Source organism: Amia ocellicauda, chromosome 15 (assembly GCF_036373705.1).
Source record: "Amia ocellicauda isolate fAmiCal2 chromosome 15, fAmiCal2.hap1, whole genome shotgun sequence".
Lineage (NCBI taxonomy): Eukaryota > Metazoa > Chordata > Actinopteri > Amiiformes > Amiidae > Amia > Amia ocellicauda.
In genome coordinates this window covers 22,871,832-22,895,491 of record NC_089864.1, presented here as the reverse complement: position 1 = coordinate 22,895,491, position 23,660 = coordinate 22,871,832, and the positions used below count along the sequence as shown (strand labels likewise).

At 41.0% G+C, this 23,660-nt stretch overlaps 1 protein-coding gene across 1 annotated transcript; it reads right to left on the bottom strand.

Moving 5' to 3' along the window:
* Positions 1 to 41: 41 nt before the first annotated feature.
* On the bottom strand, positions 42 to 19,210 carry LOC136771434 (fibronectin-like). The gene is made up of 34 exons (XM_066723752.1): positions 19,153 to 19,210; positions 18,454 to 18,645; positions 17,555 to 17,746; positions 16,024 to 16,284; positions 15,147 to 15,332; positions 14,647 to 14,745; positions 14,278 to 14,538; positions 13,423 to 13,608; positions 12,923 to 13,021; positions 12,554 to 12,814; positions 11,699 to 11,884; positions 11,199 to 11,297; positions 10,830 to 11,090; positions 9,975 to 10,160; positions 9,475 to 9,573; positions 9,106 to 9,366; positions 8,838 to 8,962; positions 8,253 to 8,439; positions 7,947 to 8,114; positions 7,200 to 7,383; positions 5,310 to 5,411; positions 4,832 to 4,908; positions 4,579 to 4,717; positions 4,250 to 4,438; positions 3,944 to 3,985; positions 3,631 to 3,669; positions 3,487 to 3,516; positions 2,863 to 2,898; positions 2,416 to 2,451; positions 2,287 to 2,325; positions 2,164 to 2,202; positions 1,917 to 2,000; positions 1,580 to 1,634; positions 42 to 1,470 (listed from the first exon to the last, which is right to left on the bottom strand). The coding sequence occupies exons 1-33, from the start codon at positions 19,208 to 19,210 to the stop codon at positions 1,583 to 1,585; spliced, it is 4,455 nt and encodes a 1,484-aa protein (XP_066579849.1). The 3' UTR covers positions 42 to 1,470; positions 1,580 to 1,582.
* Positions 19,211 to 23,660: the final 4,450 nt, after the last annotated feature.

Genomic DNA, 23,660 nt, shown 5'->3' with positions numbered 1-23,660 from the left:
AGATAAACCCAGGCACAGCCAGCTTGTATTCTCTGCATTTTTAATATTAAGAAGGGTCAAGGTGCTTCACAAAATAATAAGAGAACAATGCAATTAACTGTAAAACACATTACTACACATAACCACATCTGTAAGACTAAAGTGAATGCAATACAATTAACTAATAAGGTAATGGACTATCAGTGATAAAAAGCAGATTTTGCAAGGTGAATTGAATATGATCCATGGTGTTATATCGGCCTCTGTGTCCTGCGTGTTCCTGTGGTGCAGTGAAGTCCTGGGTGTCTTCGCAGTGATGTCAGGAGTAGTTTTGTCAATTATTTGTATACATAGCGTCACGGGGTGCGCCCCAGCACAAGATTTGACAAACCCTGGTGGTGTTATGACAACAGAACCTCTGCCATCATCTCCAGGTTTGTTGCCACTACACAATGCCTGCTCTTCTGTTGAGTGTTTTTTCTCAACCATTGCTTATTTTCCTTATTACCATTAAAGTGATGATAATGTTAAGGTCCTGAGATCAAGTCCCTTTTGCTTAGTGTATCATAGAAACCTTTTTTGGTTAGGAATAAGGGTTAGGGGGCATTACACAAAATGGAGCAACATCATTAGTTTTATTGGATTGGATTTTTCACACCATAATGTTTTAGATGAAGTAATGGAGATAATGTTGCTACATACAAACATTTAGAATGATTATGTTGTAAGTTGCACTTATGTTGTAAGCTGCCCTGGATAAGGGCGTCTGCCAAGAAATAATAATAATAATAATGATTAAAATGAATGTAGTTCCTATTAATATAGACATTCAATAAATGAACCTCAAAGGTGTTCTACAGGTGTTAAACTGTTTATTGGATGGCAATGGTTACATTACAGTAATAGGAAAATTATCATCTCATCTGGTAACCAGATCTGATGGGAACAACCAATTATGCAATATAATGGATTGAACAGCTAATATACTTTGAATATTGTCTATTCTAATGCTATATCTTATAGTACCACTAGATGGCAGTGTTGGTGCTTGACTATCAAAGTTATAATTTTAAATTCCAAAGCAATGTCTGTTTAATATCAATGGTTATACAAACATAGCATAACTGCTAATGTCCAGCCCTACATTTCCAATACACAACATAGTGCCCAGTGAATAGGACTGCTCAGGAAATCCTTTTTTGCTTAATTATCAAAAGGTTTGCAATGGTGGTTGTTTGTATGATTTCCTGCTGGTGTTCAGGAATGTGTGGGTTGGTCTTGCCCAGAGTGTGGTTATGGGGAAGAGTAAAATACTTAATTTTCAGTACTACATTAGCATGACAGGCATAGCTATCCCATTGACATATAATATGCACATGCAATCTTAAAGGGAAAGACAAGTGGTCCTTGCTGTGCTGTGAGAGCACAGGGACAGTAACGTTCCTCCTTTGAAGGGATGCGACCAGTGACTGACGGTTTCAACCACAGGATCTACAAAGCAGGCAAACGAGTTGTTTAGTGAGAGCAGGGAACAGCCTTCTCACAGTCAGTCCTGAATGCATGTGCTCCTGCAGGAGATGTCTACTGACGGGGAGCTCACCTCCTACACCGGCCCGGCTGCAGACTCTGTGTGTTCAGACCCGTATGAGGAAACGCTGGGAAGAGTAGAAAGAAAATGGCAGCCAAGTGGGAAAATCAGCTGGGGGCACAGAACTGGAGCTGGGGTAAGAGCCTAGATGTCAGTCCCGTTTTATATAGATGATTACCTCCCCCCCCCCCCATGTATCAACACAAGATTGTGTTGTGTGCTACACTCGCATGTGCGTTTCTGCATACTTCCCCACACCACACTTAATTTCCACATCTGCCAAGGCCTGCACCATCACCAATTCTGCGTTCTTCAGCTCGGACATGACAGAATACAAACTCGCACTCACGTCTGTCTGTGAACGACACTGTATGACTCCTGGGAAGGGCTATTGTGTGACACCAGCCTTGACACTCCAATGATCTGCGTTGACCTAGCAATAGAAGACAAACAAAACTCTTTAATATAACTTCATATCTTAACAACATACATCAATCCATCTTAAGAGATCTTCAGTAACAATTCTCTTCAGTTCTCAGAGCAAGGGCATGATTGTGTCCAAACAGCTTTTTTTAATATACAGGACTAAAGCTTACCCTGCAGGACATTTCTCTTGTCTTGTTATGGTGCCAGATCTAGATTTAAAAAATAAACAAACAAACTAAAACAAATAAGCTTCAGTTATATTTCAGAGATCTGTGTGATTGATCATGCCATACCTTTTCGCTGATTCCAGAAAGTCCGAGACAGACCTTGACCTATTTTATTAAAAAGCAAAAAATAGTTTATATATAGTGCTTTGCTGAGTTTACTTTCATGTGCTTATATTTGATACATTTTCAATTTACCTTGGTTTTGAATGTTGAATTCCATGAGTTGAAGACCTAAACAGCATGAAGTCAATATATTTTGGTAAATATCAGTATGATATACTGCTGTCTGACAGGATACCAGATTAAATACAATAAACTTGTGATCCATCAAAACATCTTTCACAGTATTGCACAGTGGCCTCTCACAGATGTGAAAGTCTTCCTCAGGGAATGTTTAAACATGCAAGCTGTGTTGCATTGATTATACAAATGACAAGAAAAACACTTAATCATAACACCATTCATGTTTTACCATGACAGAATTAACATAAAAAGATTATTTCATTTTTGCAATCTAATTAATATATTGGATATACAATTACTTTTCTTGAAATATAATGTGTGGGACTCCATTATAAGAAAACTTGCAATCTGCAAATGCCAAAATTCAACATGATCTGTCCTCAAAACAAACCTATGTACCTTGATATTGCCTCGAGAATCCTTGAATCTGGTGCCCTTAAAATGGTTAAAAAACAAAAAATCAGTATTAGAACCTCGCAAACTGCACAGGAGACTAACGACCAGGGTAGCCTGCCATTCAGTCTGAAACAAGCTGCCAATCACTGCACTGCAATTACAAATGATAATATGCTGCTGCTTTATTACAGATTCTCTCCTGATAATGAATGGCAGATACAGCAGATTTTGAGACAGAAGGGATTCCTTCAGCAATCTAAGATTTGTAAAGTGTGTGAATGCGCTTAATGTAGATTAAAAAATGAACTGGGTTCCTATCTGACAATGCAGACATTAACCCTGCCTAGCATCGTCAGAGCATTTTAATTCAGCCATGCAGAAATCAGTACATCAGTTTCACATCAACAACTGCAAAAGAGAAGGCAGAGGACTGGTTTTCAACTGGAATACAATAGGCATCAATTTAATGAGACTCTTTTCACTCTTTAGCAGTGACTTACACAACTATGAAACTGAAATAATTAGATACTAGTGTTTTAGTCATTGAAAATTAAGTACAGTTTGGTAAACTGATAGCAATTGTGAAGACATTCAGTTTAGGGAGGTAACTATGAACTTTATACATACCTATTAGAAGAAACATTTTCCATTGTGAACCTGAAACATGAAAAACACATGAACACCCAAGAACTAGATTTAAATAGCTCACTAATTAAATTACTATATATTTTGTTTTAATGTATTATCCAACACAGATTTAATTCACCCTACCCTTGGACGTTCATGGCAGCTTGATTGTTATATTCAAATCTGACAGGAAAGAAAAAATGAAATAAAATTATATATTACTGCATAAAACCATTTTGTTTTCCTTAAATGGCAGTGGCATTTACTATTTTCACTAAAATATTTATAGAGATGAAATGGTAAGTAAAAATCTAATAGCTAACATGCATACATACAAATACATTCATTACATTATGAGACATTCCTTTTTTCATTTAAAAACCACACACCTTCCCCAGAAATGCATAACATGCAAATTAATTCTATATCATTTATTTGTCTTCCCTTTATTACTGACCTGTTCTTTATAGTTTCCAAGAATGCATAAAATGAATTATTTCTGAAAAAAATAAGGTTTAATTACTTACATGACGTTTCATAATTCAAGTCTAGGTTCAGTTTATTCATTTTCTGACATTTTCTGTCCTCATTCCAACATAGAATATGTGGTGGCCAAACATGAATTTTTCATCTACACTTTTGTATGCCAATATACTCTGCAGAATCCCAGAATTAATACAGTATATTTGATCATATGCTGAATGTATATATGGGCTGGATGGATGAAATGAATTTCCTCAGAGACAGAAAGCCTGGCGCTCACCTTTGCAGCTGTGGGGGTGAAGGGCTGTTGTTAAAATGCTGCGTCTCTGTTTGGATGAAGTAGGGGGTGTTGGCCTGGGGCGCCTCCCTGTGAACTCTGACCCCAGGAGGGAGCGTCACGCTGTCCCGCACCATGTCTCTCGTGTAGTGGGTGTCATATCCCTTTGCTTGCTTGTACATCTTCCTGGATCTACAAGACAAACACAGCAGCAGCAGCCGATGATGCGGAGTCATCGTCGTATATTACCAAACAAAACACTGCACTGGTTTCCTTACAGAACTTATATATTTCTATTGGATTTTACTACACAAGGCAAGGCTGGCAGGTACCTTTTCCTGCAGCAGATGAAACAGAAGAGACAGAGCAGCAGCAGGAACAGGAAAAGCAAAGCCACCAACACAATAGCCACGATCATCCCGGCGGAGCGCATCGCATCCCACGGCTCAATGGCCTGGTAAGGAATTGGCTCTGCACGGAAAATGTTATAATATTTAGATGTTTTGGGACAATACAGCAGCAAGTAAATAAAAGTAAATCCCTTTAATATCCAACACATTTGTACTGTACGCAATGCAAACTCACTTTTTGTCTTGAAGGTGTCTGACCAGTTACTGCTCATGACTTCTGTCCCAGACTCATCTACAAGTATATATTTTGTCCTACAACACAGAACACAAACAATATGTGCAAAATTAATTTCACATGTTTGCTTGTTAAACAACCTCATATGTACAATCTGCATGGCTGTCTATCCCCCCACTTTGCCTTGGATGCAAAGAAATTTTGGGACTTCAGCACAAAACTCTTCTGCAGGTTTACTCTTGTGTAAACTCAGTTGACCTGTGCATTGTAGCACACAATGAGCTCCCTTTACTCGTGAGGAATCAGGACCCCCTTAAGTTAGTGAACATACTACAATTACCCCACCAGGGAAGGTTATTAGGGAGCCAGGGAGGAACCCAGCCCTGATCTGAGGGGTTTGAAAACTCTACCGAGCCTATAGCCAATGATGTCACAGTGAAAGCACTGTATTTTTAATATTTCCAATAGTAACACATACCTGTATCCTGTCTCAGGCTGCAGTGGCCCATTGCAGAGCTGGCTGGCTGAGTAGCACTTTCTGTTGGATCCCACAATATTGACCCTGATTTCAACACCATTGCTATAAAAGGCAAGATATAATACATTAACTACAATGTTAAATAACATTGACATTTTAATAATAGACAGACAACTACACTGTACTTACATGTTTCATAATGCAGAAACCATCCTTTCTACTATACTACTATATACAATGAGGGAAAAAAGTATTTGATCCCCTGCTGATTTTTTATGTTTGCCCCCTGACAAAGAAATGATCAGTCTATAATTTTAATGGTAGGTGTATTTTAACAGTGAGAGACAGAATAACAGCAAAAAAACCCAGAAAAACGCATTTCAAAAAAGTTATAAATTGATTTGCATGTTAATGAGGGAAATAAGTATTTGCTCCCCTATCAATCAGCAAGATTTCTGGCTCCCAGGTGTCTTTTATACAGGTAACGAGCTGAGATTAGGAGCACTCTCTTAAAGGGAGTGCTCCTAATCTCAGCTCGTTACCTGTATAAAAGACACCTGTCCACAGAAGCAATCAATCAATCAGATTCCAAACTCTCCACCATGGCCAAGACCAAAGAGCTGTCCAAGGATGTCAGGGACAAGATTGTAGACCTACACAAGGCTGGAATGGGCTACAAGACCATCGCCAAGCAGCTTGGTGAGAAGGTGACAACAGTTGGTGCGATTATTCGCAAATGGAAGAAACACAAAATAACTGTCAGTCTCCCTCGGTCTGGAGCTTCATGCAAGATCTCACCTCATGGAGTTTCAATGATCATGAGAACGGTGAGGAATCAGCCCAGAACTACACGGGAGGATCTTGTTAATGATCTCAAGGCAGCTGGGACCATAGTCACCAAGAAAACAATTGGTAACACACTACGCCGTGAAGGACTGAAATCCTGCAGCGCCCGCAAGGCCCCCCTGCTCAAGAAAGCACATGTACAGGCCCGTCTGAAGTTTGCCAACATCTGAATGATTCAGAGGAGAACTGGGTGAAAGTGTTGTGGTCAGATGAGACGAAAATCGAGCTCTTTGGCATCAACTCAACTCGCCGTGTTTGGAGGAGGAGGAATGACCCCAAGAACACCATCCCCACCGTCAAACATGGAGGTGGAAACATTATGCTTTGGGGGTGTTTTTCTGCTAAGGGGACAGGACAACTGCACCGCATCAAAGGGACGATGGACGGGGCCATGTACCGTCAAATCTTGGGTGAGAACCTCCTTCCCTCAGCCAGGGCATTGAAAATGGGTCGTGGATGGGTATTGCAGCATGACAATGACCCAAAACACACAGCCAAGGCAACAAAGGAGTGGCTCAAGAAGAAGCACATTAAGGTCCTGGAGTGGCCTAGCCAGTCTCCAGACCTTAATCCCTTAGGGATTAAGACCTTAGGAGTGGCACAAAATCCCTCCTGAGATGTGTGCAAACCTGGTGGCCAACTACAAGAAACGTCTGACCTCTGTGATTGCCAACAAGGGTTTTGCCACCAAGTACTAAGTCGAAGGGGTCAAATACTTATTTCCCTCATTAACATGCAAATCAATTTATAACTTTTTTGAAATGAATTTTTCTGAATTTTTTTGTTGTTATTCTGTCTCTCACTGTTAAAATACACCTACCATTAAAATTATAGACTGATCATTTCTTTGTCAGTGGGCAAACGTACAAAATCAGCAGGGGATCAAATAGTTTTTTCCCCTCACTGTATACTATACTATACTACTACCATTCTACTATAAGGAGTCGGGCAAATAAACACTCCAAGAGAACAAGAGCTCTTCTTTAAATCAATAAAATATGTACAAAAATTATACAGTTAATGTGATGTTATGAAAAAGCTCACTCCTGCTCCGATCTCGCCAGTGCGCTCCTCTGGGTCTCCCTCTGAACGAGTGTTTTCTTTTCGTAACAGTCATAAGCGGAGAGGTTGAACAGGGAGACGTATGGACTGAGGCTGCCGATCCGCGTTTGATTGTAGGTGAGGTTGGCAAATGATGAAGAAGCCAGCCTGAAGCCCGTCTTGATTACTACAGCAGAGAGAACTTGTCAATTCACTTTTCACATGCCCGGTGACCAGGGTGGGTCCAATTACTTTTCAGGAAAGAACACAATATAGAAAGTCATCGCAAAAGAGTTTATTCATGGAAAGTGGAATTTCCCCGATAGTCTTCCATAAGCCTACTTATTCCATCACTTTAAAACAGTTTTCCTAACACATATTCAGCTAGTGCACAAACATTGACCTTAATCTGCTCAGTGTACATTTAATTGCCCCAACGCTTTCTGAATAATATGTAAATCCAGTAGACAGTGCAATTCTATCAGGACTTTAAAGGAGTTTGGATTCAACACAACAAATGATTTGTTTCTGTTTCAGTAACACATACATTTTTGAAACACTTGGTCTCGTGTAAACAGAGATGAATACCTTGGATTCATTCATGTTTTATATATAAGTGGTAATTATGTATAAACAAAAAACAAAAAACAGACCCCTACCCTAACTGAATTTGATACAAATCTAGGTTCTGTATTAGACCCAGTGAGAAACTGTCCATTAATGACTTGGTTCACAGGACAAAGACCATACCTTTGCTCTCAGCCACAACTAATGCAACAGTCAAGTTTTTGTTAAACTTGGTGTTCATGTGGTCGGCCGCTTTCTCAAACACCCCGCAGTCAGGCTCCTTCAGCAGGATACTGGAGCTTCGGATCGAGAGGTCTTCATTCGTCAGCAGCTTGGGTTTAAATGCGGCGACTAGAATTGGAAAACGAACAAAGCAAGAGTTTTAACTAAGGTTTAAAAAGAGGGGAAGAGGCACTTTCCTTTCACTGCTGTAATTGTAATTCACAGCTATTATCATATGACTTGTGTTATGTGTATATGCATACATACCTGCATCACTCAGAGGCGGAGCTTCAATTTTTAATTGGACGTTGTTACTTGGCAACCCTTCTCCGTTCTGATTTACTGCAGTGACCGTGATGTCGTATGGCAGGCTGGGAGACAGGTCGTTGATGTAGATAAAAGTGTTTTCAGTCGGATATATTCTTTGGGGGGAACTACCCTGTTGCACATACAGCTGAGAGAGAAAATGCTTACATCAATATATAACAGTTTTGATTTTAAAGTTTTAAAATGTTTAAAGTTTAACAATTTTTGTTGAATGTTAATAAATTAATTGTTTATATGCATCTGTTAAACAAATGATTATGGCAGATAAATGTTCTACCTCCTATTCAGTTGAAAGCTTCTTCAAACTGTTGAGAAACATGTCATGGAGCAATGACATCATTTCCCTATTTCTTAATTAAATCATATAATTGAATCTTTATTCCTTATGACCAGGTCCTACAGAGATGCAAAGTGGATGCTTTAGTGACAAACTGCAGGTGATGTCCAATAGTATCTCCAAAGCATCACAGAACACAACCCAGGACAGAGGAAGTATCAACACCTTAGTAATGTTGCGAAGCTTACATTGTAGTGCAAGATGTCCCCAGTGGAAACTGCTGGCAGCATCCAGCTAGCAAAGGCTGTCCCTGTGCCAACCACAAATGCCTGCAGCTCCAGTGGGGGTGATGGGAGATCTTTCTTCACAGTTTCTAGGATGAAATAAGAATTTGTATTTTAAATGAGCACATGAAAAGCAATGACTTGTTTATTTACAGGAGACTGTGGGCATTAGCTTAGCGAGGTCAGAACGGGATTGGTTAGATGATATACATTATGAACGTCCTGCACTGACCCTTAGGCGTTGCGACTGTGGTGTGTCCAGGCCGGCCCTTGGCGCCGCTGGCGATGGGCGTCACAGTGATGCTGTAGGTGCTGTTGGGCACGAGGTCTGCCAGCAGGACTGACTGCTCTTTGGTGTTTAAAGTGGAGGAGCTGCTGTCCAGACCTCTGCTGTACTGGACTTCATAGCTGGAGGCTGACAGGGATGCTGGACTGGTCCAGCTCACAAGGACACTGGTGGGGCTCTTGGCTGTGGCGTTCACAACCAGCAGCACTGGGGATACAGTGTTTGTAGAGATTTGAGATTTAAAATTAAATTTTGATAATGATATTTTTTCAAATGTCCTCTGATTAAAGTGTCTCTTGAGCTGCTGTCACTCACGTGGCTCTGTGCTGAAGTAGACTGGAAGGCTGCTCTCCTCAGTGCCCAGGGACGTCAGGGCAGAGACCGACACACAGTACACGGTGCCGTCCTTCAGACCTACAGCAACAGCATTAAATGTATTTTAGTCATCATATCACACCTGTAAAGCCATGGAAATGACAGACATGCTTGACATACAGTACATTGAACATAACAATATAGAGTGCAGTGTTCTCTCCTCAAAAATGTCCTTCATATTCAAAATTAATTTCACAGTATCCATCTTTGACACAAAGCCATTTTCTAATAGTCATGTGATATAATATGATATATTGTTCTAATACTTATTTAATCTAATTTGATAAAAGTATAGGTTTAACCCCTTTAACCCCAGCTGGAATTGCTCGTTATTTTAAATTATACCATGTTCCACCCACGGGACAAGGGGCATAAGGGGTTAACCAATGGGAATATATTGTGTGTTTTGTTTTAGACATGGAAAATGTTCCCAAAGCTACCTGTCAGGTTGACCCCCAGCACTGTGGCTGGGGCAGTGATGCTGGCGCTGGGCTCAGTGCTGTTCACTGGGCTGTAGGACACTCTGTAGGCTGTGACCAGGCCTGCGTCCTGCATGGGGGGCTGCCAGGTGACCACTGCCGACGAGGCCGTCCTGTTAGACACAGTGACACGGCTGGGAGAGGGAGCTGAGAGAAAGGAGTCATATTATTGTGATTCAGCAACCTTGAATTGCTGCACAAAATACTAAATAAATAAAATCTTACCGATTTTACAATCACACTCCTCAAACAATTGAAACTGTCAGTGGGAAGATGTCAGAGCACTAAAAATAGTACATGTAACAGCAGTGTAGTGTGTGTGAAAATCACCCTTTATTGTCTGATGAAAACAGCTGAGTTTCTGTTATAAAGAGTAGTGTAGTGCACCATGACAAAATCACAGTAAAATGTAGGAAAGCAAAGTAGAAGCATGGTAAATGTAGAGGTACAGTAAACCATGACACAAAACATGAAAAAATATGGCAAAGTGTGACAAAACCACAAAGAAACTGCCAAATTACAGTGCAAACTTAAAATGATAAACTTTCATAAGGGTTGGTGGTGTCTAATTTGGAAATAAATTCTGAATAGTCATCCCAGGTCATTGTCCTCCGTAAAGTTGTATACGATATGGAAAATGAGCTGGCCATTGGCATGACAACAGATGTACTGGATCTCTCTGTTCTTGTTTGTTCTTATACAGCACAGTCTGCAGCTAGAAAGAGCTACTCAAAGGACATTTTACAAGCATAAGGCACATGGCAATAAATATGCCACAGGAATATGTGATATATTCATAGAAGAACCTGCACTGACCCTTAGGCGTTGCGACTGTGGTGTGTCCAGGCCGGCCCTTGGCGCCGCTGGCGATGGGCGTCACAGTGATGCTGTAGGTGCTGTTGGGCACGAGGTCTGCCAGCAGGACTGACTGCTCTTTGGTGTTTAAAGTGGAGGAGCTGCTGTCCAGACCTCTGCTGTACTGGACTTCATAGCTGGAGGCTGACAGGGATGCTGGACTGGTCCAGCTCACAAGGACACTGGTGGGGCTCTTGGCTGTGGCGTTCACAACCAGCAGCACTGGGGATACAGTGTTTGTAGAGATTTGAGATTTAAAATTAAATTTTGATAATGATATTTTTTCAAATGTCCTCTGATTAAAGTGTCTCTTGAGCTGCTGTCACTCACGTGGCTCTGTGCTGAAGTAGACTGGAAGGCTGCTCTCCTCAGTGCCCAGGGACGTCAGGGCAGAGACCGACACACAGTACACGGTGCCGTCCTTCAGACCTACAGCAACAGCATTAAATGTATTTTAGTCATCATATCACACCTGTAAAGCCATGGAAATGACAGACATGCTTGACATACAGTACATTGAACATAACAATATAGAGTGCAGTGTTCTCTCCTCAAAAATGTCCTTCATATTCAAAATTAATTTCACAGTATCCATCTTCGACACAAAGCCATTTTCTAATAGTCATGTGATATAATATGATATATTGTTCTAATACTTATTTAATCTAATTTGATAAAAGTATAGGTTTAACCCCTTTAACCCCAGCTGGAATTGCTCGTTATTTTAAATTATACCATGTTCCACCCACGGGACAAGGGGCATAAGGGGTTAACCAATGGGAATATATTGTGTGTTTTGTTTTAGACATGGAAAATGTTCCCAAAGCTACCTGTCAGGTTGACCCCCAGCACTGTGGCTGGGGCAGTGATGCTGGCGCTGGGCTCAGTGCTGTTCACTGGGCTGTAGGACACTCTGTAGGCTGTGACCAGGCCTGCGTCCTGCATGGGGGGCTGCCAGGTGACCACTGCCGACGAGGCCGTCCTGTTAGACACAGTGACACGGCTGGGAGAGGGAGCTGAGAGAAAGGAGTCATATTATTGTGATTCAGCAACCTTGAATTGCTGCACAAAATACTAAATAAATAAAATCTTACCGATTTTACAATCACACACCTCAAACAATTGAAACTGTCAGTGGGAAGATGTCAGAGCACTAAAAATAGTACATGTAACAGCAGTGTAGTGTGTGTGAAAATCACCCTTTATTGTCTGATGAAAACAGCTGAGTTTCTGTTATAAAGAGTAGTGTAGTGCACCATGACAAAATCACAGTAAAATGTAGGAAAGCAAAGTAGAAGCATGGTAAATGTAGAGGTACAGTAAACCATGACACAAAACATGAAAAAATATGGCAAAGTGTGACAAAACCACAAAGAAACTGCCAAATTACAGTGCAAACTTAAAATGATAAACTTTCATAAGGGTTGGTGGTGTCTAATTTGGAAATAAATTCTGAATAGTCATCCCAGGTCATTGTCCTCCGTAAAGTTGTATACGATATGGAAAATGAGCTGGCCATTGGCATGACAACAGATGTACTGGATCTCTCTGTTCTTGTTTGTTCTTATACAGCACAGTCTGCAGCTAGAAAGAGCTACTCAAAGGACATTTTACAAGCATAAGGCACATGGCAATAAATATGCCACAGGAATATGTGATATATTCATAGAAGAACCTGCACTGACCCTTAGGCGTTGCGACTGTGGTGTGTCCAGGCCGGCCCTTGGCGCCGCTGGCGATGGGCGTCACAGTGATGCTGTAGGTGCTGTTGGGCACGAGGTCTGCCAGCAGGACTGACTGCTCTTTGGTGTTTAAAGTGGAGGAGCTGCTGTCCAGACCTCTGCTGTACTGGACTTCATAGCTGGAGGCTGACAGGGATGCTGGACTGGTCCAGCTCACAAGGACACTGGTGGGGCTCTTGGCTGTGGCGTTCACAACCAGCAGCACTGGGGATACAGTGTTTGTAGAGATTTGAGATTTAAAATTAAATTTTGATAATGATATTTTTTCAAATGTCCTCTGATTAAAGTGTCTCTTGAGCTGCTGTCACTCACGTGGCTCTGTGCTGAAGTAGACTGGAAGGCTGCTCTCCTCAGTGCCCAGGGACGTCAGGGCAGAGACCGACACACAGTACACGGTGCCGTCCTTCAGACCTACAGCAACAGCATTAAATGTATTTTAGTCATCATATCACACCTGTAAAGCCATGGAAATGACAGACATGCTTGACATACAGTACATTGAACATAACAATATAGAGTGCAGTGTTCTCTCCTCAAAAATGTCCTTCATATTCAAAATTAATTTCACAGTATCCATCTTTGACACAAAGCCATTTTCTAATAGTCATGTGATATAATATGATATATTGTTCTAATACTTATTTAATCTAATTTGATAAAAGTATAGGTTTAACCCCTTTAACCCCAGCTGGAATTGCTCGTTATTTTAAATTATACCATGTTCCACCCACGGGACAAGGGGCATAAGGGGTTAACCAATGGGAATATATTGTGTGTTTTGTTTTAGACATGGAAAATGTTCCCAAAGCTACCTGTCAGGTTGACCCCCAGCACTGTGGCTGGGGCAGTGATGCTGGCGCTGGGCTCAGTGCTGTTCACTGGGCTGTAGGACACTCTGTAGGCTGTGACCAGGCCTGCGTCCTGCATGGGGGGCTGCCAGGTGACCACTGCCGACGAGGCCGTCCTGTTAGACACAGTGACACGGCTGGGAGAGGGAGCTGAGAGAAAGGAGTCATATTATTGTGATTCAGCAACCTTGAATTGCTGCACAAAATACTAAATAAATAAAATCTTACCGATTTTACAATCACACTCCTCAAACAATTGAAACTGTCAGTGGGAAGATGTCAGAGCACTAAAAATAGTACATGTAACAGCAGTGTAGTGTGTGTGAAAATCACCCTTTATTGTCTGATGAAAACAGCTGAGTTTCTGTTATAAAGAGTAGTGTAGTGCACCATGACAAAATCACAGTAAAATGTAGGAAAGCAAAGTAGAAGCATGGTAAATGTAGAGGTACAGTAAACCATGACACAAAACATGAAAAAATATGGCAAAGTGTGACAAAACCACAAAGAAACTGCCAAATTACAGTGCAAACTTAAAATGATAAACTTTCATAAGGGTTGGTGGTGTCTAATTTGGAAATAAATTCTGAATAGTCATCCCAGGTCATTGTCCTCCGTAAAGTTGTATACGATATGGAAAATGAGCTGGCCATTGGCATGACAACAGATGTACTGGATCTCTCTGTTCTTGTTTGTTCTTATACAGCACAGTCTGCAGCTAGAAAGAGCTACTCAAAGGACATTTTACAAGCATAAGGCACATGGCAATAAATATGCCACAGGAATATGTGATATATTCATAGAAGAACCTGCACTGACCCTTAGGCGTTGCGACTGTGGTGTGTCCAGGCCGGCCCTTGGCGCCGCTGGCGATGGGCGTCACAGTGATGCTGTAGGTGCTGTTGGGCACGAGGTCTGCCAGCAGGACTGACTGCTCTTTGGTGTTTAAAGTGGAGGAGCTGCTGTCCAGACCTCTGCTGTACTGGACTTCATAGCTGGAGGCTGACAGGGATGCTGGACTGGTCCAGCTCACAAGGACACTGGTGGGGCTCTTGGCTGTGGCGTTCACAACCAGCAGCACTGGGGATACAGTGTTTGTAGAGATTTGAGATTTAAAATTAAATTTTGATAATGATATTTTTTCAAATGTCCTCTGATTAAAGTGTCTCTTGAGCTGCTGTCACTCACGTGGCTCTGTGCTGAAGTAGACTGGAAGGCTGCTCTCCTCAGTGCCCAGGGACGTCAGGGCAGAGACCGACACACAGTACACGGTGCCGTCCTTCAGACCTACAGCAACAGCATTAAATGTATTTTAGTCATCATATCACACCTGTAAAGCCATGGAAATGACAGACATGCTTGACATACAGTACATTGAACATAACAATATAGAGTGCAGTGTTCTCTCCTCAAAAATGTCCTTCATATTCAAAATTAATTTCACAGTATCCATCTTCGACACAAAGCCATTTTCTAATAGTCATGTGATATAATATGATATATTGTTCTAATACTTATTTAATCTAATTTGATAAAAGTATAGGTTTAACCCCTTTAACCCCAGCTGGAATTGCTCGTTATTTTAAATTATACCATGTTCCACCCACGGGACAAGGGGCATAAGGGGTTAACCAATGGGAATATATTGTGTGTTTTGTTTTAGACATGGAAAATGTTCCCAAAGCTACCTGTCAGGTTGACCCCCAGCACTGTGGCTGGGGCAGTGATGCTGGCGCTGGGCTCAGTGCTGTTCACTGGGCTGTAGGACACTCTGTAGGCTGTGACCAGGCCTGCGTCCTGCATGGGGGGCTGCCAGGTGACCACTGCCGACGAGGCCGTCCTGTTAGACACAGTGACACGGCTGGGAGAGGGAGCTGAGAGAAAGCAGTGAGAGAACAGAGACAACACCAACTGGAATTACTGCATGGACTGCTTTAGGGGAAAAAACATCTCACTACTCTCTACACTCAGACCCTCAAACAACTGACACTGTCAATTTGAATAGGGAGATAACATTTGTGACAAGACAAAGACAAGAAAGTGTACTTCTACCCATCATTAAATCAATTGTGTAAGGATCACTTTAAAATAACGCTATTGGACAAGAAAATTATAATTTGATTCACTACTTAGATCAACTTTGCTTTCAGAGGATATTTAATAATTCACTCGTGTCTTTTGAAGAATACAAATCACAGCAGAAGCTGAGATTTCCAATAGTTACTGTGATATCTGGCAGATGGATTTGTTTATTTTTGGATTATTACAGTTTCCTTCTCTTAGTGCACTTTGTTTTCAGAATCAGACATAAAATTGTAACAAATGTGGTACATTTGATGATCATTATCTATATTTTCCATACCAAAGCCACGTATTTGATTTTTTATTGTGATTGAAAAAAGTTTGTTGTTTATACCAATAATAAATATCAACCTCTTGAAATTCAAGAGAAATACAGTGTTTATTTTTATTTTTTTAATTGTCCATGGGGTGGTCAAAATATTGCTTCTACATTTTTACAATAAAAATACTTGCTCTCTATTTTAAGGAAGCTGTAGTACTGACCAGGTGGGGTTTTGACTGTTAAGTACATGGGACTGCCCTTGGCGCCGCTGGCGATGGCCGTCACAGTGATGCTGTAGGTGCTGTTGGGCACGAGGTCTGCCAGCAGGACTGACTGCTCTTTGGTGTTTAAAGTGGAGGAGCTGCTGTCCAGACCTCTGCTGTACTGGACTTCATAGCTGGAGGCTGACAGGGATGCTGGACTGGTCCAGCTCACAAGGACACTGGTGGGGCTCTTTGCAATTACATTCATAGCAAGAGACACTAGACATAATGAGACAATTTAAGAAGCTTTATGTATATGCCAAATATTTACTTTTTTCAGAGCTGCACTTCATTTCACACACAGCAGAAATGTACTTTGGTATATAAGCCTAATGCAGATATAAATATAAAGATAAAAGACTGATACAAGCATGAGGAACAGTAATATCAAAACCAGGAAGCACCAGATAAGCAACAATTGATTTGAAAGGAAACAATCATGATATTCTTTAAGTGTAGACTTTCATCTTTAATTTGAGGGTATTTACATCGAAATTGGGTTAACAGTGTAGGAATTACAGCCATTTTTACATGTGGTCCCCCCAATTCTAAGGGGCTCAAAAGTATTTGGACAAACTAACAATCATGAATTAAACTGTTAGTTTCAATACTTGGTTGCAAATCCTTTGAAGTCAATGACTGCCTGAAGTCTGGAACCCATAGACCAGATGCTGGGTTTCTTCCCTGGTGATGCTCTGCCAGGCCTGCACTGCAGCTGTCTTTAGTTCCTGCTTGTTCTTGGGCCGTTTTGCCAAATGATTGTTTCCTTTCAAATCCATTGTGGTGGCGTACAGAGCCAAAATGATGACAATTGTGTCACCGTCAAAATACTTATGGACCCAACTGTATGAAAATGAAAACTATCAAATAAAGGTCAGAAAAACAGTGCAACCAACAAACCACAGAATCTCAAAGACTTGCCTCCATCAGCTCTGAAATAAACCACAGGGGCAGATTCCACTTTGCCTTGAGAAAGAAGGGCCGATACGAGGACAGAATAAACTGCAGACGCCTTCAGACCTGAGCAAAGAGTGAGGAAGGCAAATTGCAGCTTTATTCAGGACAATGAGAAAGTGGATGCTGTGACATACAACATTTAATTGTTTACATAAATCAATAACACATACATTTGTATAGATGTTTTGAGCACAATAAAACCAGAATGATAGGAAAGGAAAGAAAAAGAGAAGAAATAATGTATTATATTGTACTGGACAAAATTAATCAAGTGGATTGTGAGTATCATAATTTTGTATCCATATTTTTTACACTTTTTATTGAGTGTCATAAATCGGCAAAAACAATTATGCTGGAGTACCATTCACAGTTTCACTGGAAAAAAAAATGTTCAGAGGACATGGTTACAGGTAAGATGGCGGCACGGCTTCCCAATTGCTTATAACTTTGTTACAAGGAAAGTTAATTTATTTTACATTTAATAGCATTATTTCTGAGTCTCTGAGGTCTGAGTTTCTGGGTCCTCTCCCACCTGTCAAGGTGCAGCCCAGTGCAGAGGCCTGCAGGGCTAGGAGCTGGGCTGGTCCAGAACTGTTCAGCAGGCTGTAGGAAACCATGTATTCTCTGACTGGGCTTGTCTGCTCCGCCGGTGCCAGCCACGTCACCAACACTGACCCCAGCGGCTTCACCATGACTGTCACATTGCTGGGGGAGCTGGGAGAGGCTTCATGACAAACACACAAATACATCATGCACTCAGAAATGTACAAACCAAACAACAAGAACAATAATAATTATGTGGGATGTCTGTGTAGATTTGACATACAAATTTCAGGAAGGGTGGCCTGTATACAGTATTTTCTACGATTTGTTAGATCTCACACAGGACTCACACAGCCACCTAAATCAGTACACAGGTGATGGGTTGGGTAACACTTTTTAAAACAAAATGATCTCAGGAATGTCAATTAAGTGAGTTATCCAGCTGTAAATCTGACCTCAACAAGATGGAGCTGGTGGACACAGACCTAGCACTGTCTCAGCAAAGAGAGTCAATCCTGCTATAACTTTCTATTAACCGTTCTTTACCAAGACTGAAGTCCCACTACCCCTTTATTGGACCAACTGCTCCAACTACATATGCCTTTCATCTTACCTTCACCCGTGCTGAAATACATCAGTGGACTGGATGCTTCTTCGTATTGAAAGTTAAGAGCAGTTACAAAAATGAAGTATGACGTAGATATTTCCAAAGCTTATAAAAAGAAAAGAAAAACCTGCATTAAAAATAAAACAGGAACTACTTTTTCACATGCATGACTTCCTGTGATATCTAATATAAATCTACAATCTGGAAACTATTATCAAAATTACATTAATGACACTTAATTGTAGGTGCCATCCAGCCACTGCTGCCATGTCCTCACCTACCAGTCAAAGTGCAGTCGAGCGCTGAGGCCTGCAGGGCTAGGAGCTGGGCTGGTCCAGAACTGTTCAGCAGGCCATAGGAAACCCTGTATTCTCTGACTGGGCTTGTCTGCTCCACCGGTGCCAGCCACGTCACCAACACTGACCCCAGCGGCTTCACCATGACTGCCACATTGCTGGGGGAGCTGGAAGAGGCTTCATGACAAACACGAAGTGTACTCAGTGACTTCATGTTCTCAGAATACATGTATATACATTGAAATTAAAGCCTCAATACACCACATGAATAAGAATTTGACCATGCTTAAGAGGGAACACAAAAGGATACATTTGATATGGCTTGCTACTAGAAATCAGTTCTGTGCAAACCACTTTAATCGCCAATAGTTAACAAAAACTTGGGGTTAAAAACAGTTTGGATGCCACCTTTTAAACTATTATTGTTTAATTATTTTACATAACTTCACCTCCCACTCTCAATCACTACTTTTTAATCCATGTTTAAAATTAATTACATATAAAAATTGTAATTAACAGCTTTTTATTATCATCATTAAGATAAAAAGATATTACACCAATAGCATAAACCTAAAAACAAGTCTCAAAATGTTTCATGACTAGTGAGGTTCTGATTGTGATCTATAGATTGAATGTGTTCAGAATTACAGGTGAACGTTTGGCAGTAAATGCAGCTCCAGGTACCTGGGGTTGTGATCAGCATGGCTTCAGTGGTGAGGTTGAAGAGAGGATTACAGTGCATGTACACTCCGTACGTATGACTGGGTTGCAGCCCTGTAGGCACATGATTAACTTCACTTAATTTATTTATTCAAGCAACAAAAGAATGAGAAGGATATTTTCTACAAGGTTGTCCAGGCTTGGTAACGGCAACCAAGAAACGTCTTGCAGTAGCCATTTTGCTCAAACGTTTTGGTCAATATTCCAGCCAATGTGACAAAAATATGTATGAAAACTACCAGCAGATGTAAAGCTTTTCATGTATTACACATATTTGTGTTATTTGCCAAAGTAAGCTTGCGAAAAATGCACAAACAAAGCTACAGATGAATGTATATGATGCAGTTGGATTTGGAATCTGCCAGACAAGTAAAACTGCTCACCTGTCAGGGCCGCCTCTGTGGTTTCAGTGGAAACAGGGAGAGAGTAGATCTTCTCTGGAGACAGAACATCGTAATATTGCATAGAGTCATAGCTGCTCGATCCTTCAGCCGCATCCCACGAGACAACCGCGACGGTCAGGGAGACGTATTTCTTAAACAGCTTAGTGGGACAAAGAGTTGAGCCTAAAATAAAAAAGGGGGTATGATTACCATGAGGGAAACATCAACAAACTTAAGAATTAACCTTGTATCCGTCTTATAGATGAGCATCCGGTAGAAATTATTCATTCTACACAAACCTAATGTAAAACACCTATTGACTGTATTGATTGATACCATTTACATTATAAAACATACAGCATTTCAAATCTAGCTCTGAGAGTGGAACTAATTGATGTGAGGGTAGGGACTAGTCTTTAATACATACCCGTTGTGTAGAACGTAAAGGGGGTGGACTTCACTGATCCGTAAAGCTTAGTGTTGACTGTTAAAACAGCTGAACACACTGATGAAACACCCAGGCCTGTAAAGTGAGAGAAAACAGAGAGACAGATAGCAAATGAATGTGATAAAGATAAATGAAATGCAGTTCATTGGTATAAAAGAGCATTTCTATTCACATTAAATGAAGGAGTTTAACAAACTGGAGATAACAGACCAAGTATTTTGCAACGAAAAGTTAGACCTGAGATATTTTGGAAGAAATTATGTAAAGCACTAATATATATAAGAGGATGATAATTGCTTTGACACGATTTATTTTTATTGTAGTAACTCCATATTTTAACCTTTATTGACTCTGGTTCTCTTAAAAGAATATGAGTTCTGAATCCATTGCCCTTACCAGTGAGGATGACGGCTGTGGCGTTGCCTGGGGCCGAGATGTTGAGGATGTATTGTCCACACTTTCCTTCCAGTCTATAGCCCAGGATGTCCAGTCCCAAACCTTCCTTAGTGTTCCACGTTAGGGCCACTCCACCGGCCGTTACATTCAATGTCACCTGGCTCATTATCTTCTGGGGATCTATGAGACCACAGCAGGGAGGAAAGATCTCAATTCCCTAATATATTCATGGCATGAAATACTAAAACAGCACGTCCCAACCCTGGTCTCAGGGGACCCCTATGTCCTCTGGTTTTCATTCCCCCGAGTTAACAGCTGCTTATCTGACCCATCTCCCACCATTTAAGAGAACAAAAACTATACTAAAGAGTACTGGTAATGTCCTGTACAGATTGCCAATGGACACGCTTGCATTTTCACATTCTGACCTAAAGCAGTTCTCACAGTGCCTGCAATGTTCGTTGGGCAGATTTTTGTAGAGGCCTGTGTGCGGATGCAGAAGCGATAGGTGGCCCCAGAATCCAGTCCTGCACAAGGGAGAGCGAAATAAATTGTTTCAAGTCATCCCAACAAAAAACTTTGAAAACACTATAACTAAAGTGCACTCCTGTATGACGAGTTAGTTTTTTCAAAAATTGTGAATGCTCTTAAAATTCCACAAGATGCTTGCATACTGACAAAAAATGAAAATAATTAATTAATTTTTTTTTTCATTCATGAATACATGAAAGCACAGACACTACTACCCAAACGCCCAATCTTATTAATTGATATTGACTATGCTCTTGTATATCTTTTCACATTGGTTCAGTTCTTTTTGGCACATCAGTTGCAATACTGGCCTTTCAGAGATGCATTTGTCGCAGTTGCCAGCACACTCTGCACCGAGACTTGTGCCGTGTCATACGGCTCTTTATAATACACAACATACAGCATCTTGACATCTGCGTCAAGCATATTGATCTCCGGGTACCAAGCCACATCTGCTGCGAATGTCGTGGCGGAGGTGATGTTCAGTTTCACAGACAGGTCCCCACATTCTGTGAGGGGATACATTAGTGTTATTTTCTCCTTTTCATGGTTGTCCTTTACATTGCCATTAAAACAGCAACCTCAGTCACAGCGTACCTCCAAAACAAGTGGTTCTCAGCAGGCAGGTTTTCCCCTGTGTGGTGCCTGTGTAGACTTGTGGAGTGATGTCCACAAGGTAGTCCCTGTAGGGCATCAGGTTAGAAAGAACCATGCTGCTGGTGTTGGCTGCGGTGAACTTCAGAGAGATGTTGTTCTCGTCAATGCTCCCATATGCAACTCGAATGCTCTGTGTGGGCAACCTGGGGGCATTCAGCTGCCACTGGACTGTGATTCTGGTGCAGTCTGCAGTGCACTGAAGCAAGCTGACTTCAGTGTGTTCTGCAGGAAAACATCATGAACAGGAACATACGTGTGTCAATGCTGAACACTGCTATATATTCAAAGTCATGAAATTGGGGATTACCCCTCCAATCCAAACAAATCCACTTTGGGAAGTATCATCTTGTCTTAAAATCCATCAATCAAGCAATCAATTATGGTTATCCATGAATGTCTTTGGAATTGGATAACAAAGTTGACATATGCTCAAATAAATAAGAAAACTTATTTTAAATTTCCATTCAAACTTTCAGTTTCTTTTTTGACTGACTCGTTGACTGACAAGTTGCCTTGGAACACAAATTGATACCTTGCTCACAGTAGAGTCCCACATATCCCGCAGCACAAACACAATGAAAACCAAAGGCCTCATCCAAGCATTTTCCTCCATGTTGGCAGGGATTACTGTCACAGTCATTCCCATCTAGATAACCAACAAAACAAACAAACATAAAAACAATAGTCACGCTCATTGTTTAGATAATTTGAGTATTTGCAACATTATCATTGTATACAGCATGTCAATTTCAACCTAAACGTCCTCAAAAAATTCTTATTTTAGTTCAGCCATTAACAGTAAGGAAATACTTGGATTAGTGAATTGCTGCGTTTGATATGTCCTGAAGTTCATATACTTGTAGATAACTTTCTGTTGGGCTGTTTTTTCAATAGCCCAACCAACCCCGTTTTCTTAATAACATTAGGTCAGTGCAGGCTGCTTTCTATATTAAAGTACTATGACATATTGCTGGCACTACTACTGCTAAAAATTCTACTTAGAAATACAATTGACCACACTCAGCAAAATACATCCCAAACCATTGAATCTGAGGTTAGTCAATTTGTGATGAATGTCTCCGTAACCCCTGACTTACCCTTTTGGAACCATATTTTGAAATAGCCATTATTGGCCCGGTCTGCTATGAATCTGTTGACAATGCTGCTGCTGTTGGCCAATTTCCGAAGCTCAAAGACATCTGGGAAGGTGTCTGTATAATTCTGAATGTGAGTCTCCTCAAGCGAGCCTTGAAAAATATAACAGTGCAGTTATATACAATAAAAAAGCACGCCTTTAACACTGACCATGTATAGAACAATCAGAAAAATCCCTCCCCGCCAACTCATTTGATTCTTTTGCATTGACAGAAGGCCAGGGTTAAGTACAGTAGTGAGGATTGCAGAGGCTGTTTACCCGTTTTCCCCGAAATCTGGAAGACCTTCTGAAATAGGTCGATCGATGAGGAGTTGAAAATGTCAAAGAAATCCTGTTTTGATTCAGTGCTGAAGTTCACAAAGTTATACTTGATTCCTAGAAAAAGAAGCAAAGCAGAAACGGTAAACTCCAGCACCTTGAACAATGCATCCAATTGAAAGTGACAGAAAACCATGAGATGCACTGTGAACAGCCATTTCCAAAGTGGTGTCATTCTCTCAAGGTAGAATCTGAATTACCTTCACAGTTGGTAAGGTTCATCCACCAGGCTACATGCTCAGATGGGGAATACTCGCTGGGGTAATTAGGAGACAACAGGAACCCCGCCTTCTGATTGCAGTATGCCAGATCATAAGCGCCATTAAAAGGTGGGATTTCTACATAGGGGCACACATTTTCTAGGGGGAGAAAAGAAAAAAGATGAAAAAATAAAACAAATTAAAATATCTGCTTATCATGTCATTTAAGCTTGCTGGGAGTGACCATTTATTTCAAGAGGTTTGTAGTGACTCAGAATATTGTCTATATAGGGCTTAAGTTCCATGGTGCTAATTGAGGTTTGGTATAAAACACAGGAACACTATTTACAAACTTCTGAGGCATTTTTCTTCTTTTGAACAAG